Source organism: Chaetura pelagica, unplaced genomic scaffold, assembly GCF_000747805.2.
Source record: "Chaetura pelagica isolate M959 unplaced genomic scaffold, ChaPel_1.0 scaffold356, whole genome shotgun sequence".
Lineage (NCBI taxonomy): Eukaryota > Metazoa > Chordata > Aves > Apodiformes > Apodidae > Chaetura > Chaetura pelagica.
The window spans coordinates 5,656,202-5,660,954 of NW_009953964.1; the positions used below are offsets into that span (position 1 = coordinate 5,656,202).

A 4,753-nucleotide genomic window follows, 5' to 3' on the forward strand; every position below is an offset into this window, starting at 1 on the left:
TCTAATGAGAGAGGGATCTTATTTTAGTTCAATGCAAGAACATTGTGTTGCTTGCGAGTTGTTGTTTCTGTTTTGCATTTGTCTTCTTTTTTAAAAATTTTTTTCTTTCCCTTTTTATTTTTTTTCTAAAACGTTTGGATTGTCTTTTTGGTTTGAGCTTGTTCTTCATGGTGGCTATATGCCACCAAGGGGGAGAGGACACTCATGGGAACGCATGGAGGCATGCAGGAAACCTTCTCATGGTACCACCAGCAGCCACGGAAATTTTTGGAGCAGAGGAGCTGGTGTTCAGAGGAAGGCCTGAACCAACCTCAGCAAGCTCCTCCATGGGACAGCCTGGGTGGCCCATCCATGGGGAGCTGTACCACAACCCCACGGGCAGCTGGCACTCTCAATGCCAGGAGCTCCTCTCCTCAGATCTTTGCTGCTATAGTACCTGGCCTGATCCCACCCCTTTCCAATTAATGAAAATGTAAATTTTGTCACAAAACTTGGCTAAAATCGAGCAGGATCAAGGTCATGTCTTCAAAGACCTGGTGATCACATAGAGACACACCTTTTCAACTTAACAGTCCTCTCTTGCTTCCTACATGGCTTCTATTAAAAGCAATGCCTATAACTTCTGCGGGTGGATACATACATTAAACCCTGAATATAGCTATTAGGAGCTGTGTTCACTTAGCAGTAACTCAAATCTGAGTTGGAAATTGTAGCCAAATTCCAACACCCTCTACTGTTTATACAGCTCCTTCCCACCATGCGACAAGACGTACGTTAGTTCACTTGGTACGTTCTGTCTCTGCTGAACTGCCATCCTGCCCCCACAGCTTTCCTCCCAAACTTTCTAAATGAGAAGGCTCAAATCCCTGGTGTGATTCCCACTGTCTAAGAAAAACTCACTTTTTCTCTAGAGGAAGCTGAAGAGCTCACCCTTCTGTCCCTGTGGATGCTGTAACCTCCATTTCCAGTACAATATCTGGGGATATAGGATTGCAGATCTGCAACCTGAGAATTACAATTGCATAGGGGGTAGGAGAGATGTGTCCAAACACCTCGTTCACACTTTGAACTGCCTAGAGACACTAAGCTCTTGACACTCTTCATCTTTAGTAAGTCATTCTGCAGAGATTGGTGGTCATTATCTGCATGACAATGTAAAAAACCCAAGTCAACCCCCTCTCCTTATCTTTGGCATTTGGATAAACCACAGCTGATAGGCAGGTTAGAGTGGGGCTCCACATCCCAGCAAACCACACCACGCTACTGCTAAGGAGAGACAGATCTCTGATGGGCCTTTAACACAGTCCTACAGAAGGACTTTGCTGTCTGAGCCTGTGCCCATCCTTTAAAGCTTGGGCTGTCCCAAGGATGGAGGACCTGTATCTCTGAGTGGGCAGGCCCATGAGCATACTCTTGGGGTGGTCCTCCATACTGTGCAAGTCTTAACAGTCACAGTGCCTTGTCTGGAAGTTGACTACTTGCCTTAGATAGGCTGAAGTGACTGGATTAGCAAGTGTCAAGTTATGCAGTGGTTAAAAAACAAAGAGGGGGCACTTAAACTAGGGCAGCATCACCCAGATGGGAACAATGGCTCAAAAATTATTTAAGAGAAAAAGGTGGAGCTCCAGACCGCATGGTTCCTGTCGAGAGATGGGGGAGCTATTTCATTAGAGAGCGTCATATAGGGAGCCTTGAGCTCTTTCCTTCTCAGCAACAGGCAGAAACCAAATCCCCCTGGAATTCAGCCATCTGCTGTAAGGCTGCGCCCTAAACTTTCAGAGGTGCTAAGCCACAAGTGGCCACATGCAATCTGGCAGAGCCCTCTTGGAACCTTCTCCCCAGCCAAGGAAACCAAGGGGAAAAAAACCAAAACAAACCCCCAAAACAACCCAACAACCCCCAAACAAGATCCTAAATTTCAGCTGACGTCTGTTTATAAAAAAGGGGAAAAGAATTTAGTTGGAGACATTTTGCCACATTTGGTGGCTGCTCAAGTGTCAAGTTTGCTGGATCTATAACTCATTGCCACTGCTCTCCCTTTGCTACTATATACACTGTTGCTGAGGTCCATATATATCTTGCAATGCCCTGTGCTTGATCTCTGAATGGGAAATGCTTTGGAATGTCCATAGACGGGAAGATGGGACTCAACAGAGGAGGTTTCCAGTGGAGGGGGAAGGATGGGGGGAACAGGGAGTTGGTGCCTTTTTTCACCTCCGGATGTCAGAGAAGTCGGACCGTTCATCTGCCCTGTCCATGATCCCATGTGCCACTTTGGGACCGTGGCCCCCAGCTTTCACCCGGGCATGGGCATTCAGGTGCCCCTTAGTACCTCTCTCTGCCTTAGATGCTCGCAAGCTCTCCCTGTGGTCGGAGTCGGAGTGCACCAGCATGTCCCCGCGGCCAGCAGCAGCTTTGCTGGCTTCACCTGGCTTCTTCTCAGAACCCAGGATGGTGTCACCGTGACCAGCCGAGGTGCAGAAGCTCAGGATGGAGCAGAGACTTCCCCAGTTCTGTTCACACTGGGCCTGGACACTTCTTGTAATTGCCTTTTTCACCTCCTCGCCACAGGTGAGCAGGATATTCACTAGGTCAACATATGGCCTAGAGGTAAAGGAAACAGTGAGAGGAGAGTCAAAAAAATAGATGAGGGTTATCTGTCAGTAAACAAGTGAAATGGTCTCTCTGCCTTGCCCTCCCCCGTGCACAGCACAGCTCAGCAGTGTTTGCCTCCTGCTACCCAGTGACTCGGCAGCCTTGCAGAGCTTTTCTGCGCCATATGTTTAATATCAATACATTATATTCTAAGCAGCCATATCGCTGTAAGAAATGCACATGATGGCATCCTGTCAAACACAGCTTCACTCAAGTGCTGGATCTGCCTTGTTTGCTCCTCCACTGGAGATGCTCTGGGAGAACTGTAATATCCACCAGAGGAAGGTATGTGATCTACATGCTTGGCAAATGGGGCTGACAAATGGAAGAACTGCTATCTCACACCTTTTGCCTTGATCTCTTTCCATGCCCCTTCATCTTTATTAATCAGGATACATGACACAGGAAACCTGCTTGTGTCCAGAGCCATCAACTTCATCCAACAGCTTGCTCTCTCCAGGTAAATGGCTGGTACAGAACATACACTGACCTGCAAGAGGGAGGCACTTCCTCACCTGTGCAAGACCAGCAGATACTCAATTAGAGGTTCTCTGGCTTCTCTCATCATCTTTAGCTTTCCCTGAAGCTCCTCCACAAACAAGATCCTATCTGGACTCAGGATCTGACTGCACAGAGCTCAGGCACATGGCAATTCACTTTGGTGGCACAGTTTCTTCCCACACCAAGTGCTATTTTTTTCTTTCCTTCATTTCCTTACAGAGTTCAGTACAGCTTTCAGTAGATACCTTTTCCCAGCCAAAGAAGGACTCTAAAGGAGCCATGGCCAAATACCATTTCTGCTTCCCATCCCTCTCTCTGTGCTCCCACAGCACAAGGCAGCCCAAGCACAGGCACTTTGGCTTTCTCACCCACAGGTCACCAAGTGCAGTGATTTTAAAATAGTTGCGGTCACAAGTTTTGTGGGTCAATATTGATGTTGTCTATTGACACAACTGCTCAGCTGCTAGCAGGCCCAGAAGGATGTGCTTAAAAGTCTCCCACAGCAGGAACTATCCGCAGTGCAAGTGGAGAACTGTCTAGAATCAGCACTTATGGCTGTATGGGGTGGTGGGGCTGCACCTTCTGGGCACACCATCCACCAGTTCTGGTGGCTGTGGAAACTAAATCAGAAGAGATGAGGAAAACCAACAGATTATGATCAGCATTTGACACTACACTGTTTCTGCTTTGCCCAACTGCTTAAACTCATTTTGAATGCCTAATCTTGGAGGCCTGAATGCCACCTTTTACCCTATCTCAAAATATTTCCCATGTTTGGATTGTTTCTGCCTTTATAAAAAAGTTTCTTGGAATGTAGCAGTGACTGATCTGCCAGGGCCCGTCACCACTTCCATCATAGGAAACTGGCCTGACCCCCACACCACCACAGCTGACTCAGGAGGAGACTTCACTGTCCTGGAGGCCCTTTTCACTCATTGGGAGAAAACAGAATAAAATAGTTGGAGAACAAGTCTGAGAGCTGCCACTTGCTTCTCTGCTCTTCAGTTTTTGTTTTAAATGTAAAATAGAAGGTGAGAGAAGACGGAACACATTGCATATCAAGTGATCCAGCAGAAAGAGGAGAAAAGATACAAAGTAGAGGAATCAGTTGTTGAAATTGGGCATAACCTTTAGAAAAATCTTTGTAAAAGGTTGCTGGTATGACTAAAAAGTGGCTCAGCTGCCAAGTATTTCAGGTATTCAGAGTCTGCCAGAGCCCTGCGGATTAATACTGGCCCATTTCTCCTTTGCTGTTTTACTTTCTGCATTTCAGCTGGCCTGACCAGAGTACCTGAACTGAGCACAAGGCTGCAAGTCAGCAGACGTGATTTTATTTCCAGCTCTGCCACACTTGCCTATTGATCTTGAACAAGTTGCTTAGTTCAAAAGCTTCAGAGATGGCCTCTAAATTTAGGGGAAGGGAGGAGGCTGGCTGGCTTCTATTTGGGGAGTCCCACATAGGAAAGCTAAGCTCCAACTCCATGAGATGCTGAAAATGAAGTGCAGAAAGCTCTAAATGAGATCGTGCAAATTATAGGTGTTCAGCTGAATGATCCGTCTCTCAGCTCCCCAGAAATAAGCAAATGCCTTTGAGCAT

General features: G+C 46.9%; 1 protein-coding gene across 1 annotated transcript in view; it reads right to left on the minus strand.

Moving 5' to 3' along the window:
* Positions 1-2,052: 2,052 nt before the first annotated feature.
* Positions 2,053-4,753, minus strand: part of STC2 (stanniocalcin 2) — a 7,304-nt gene continuing 4,603 nt past the window's right edge. Inside the window, exon 3 of the mRNA XM_010001971.1 lies at positions 2,053-2,604. Within this exon, the coding sequence (XP_010000273.1) occupies positions 2,211-2,604 (394 nt within the window). The 3' untranslated portion in view covers positions 2,053-2,210. The remainder of the gene's footprint in view (positions 2,605-4,753) is intronic.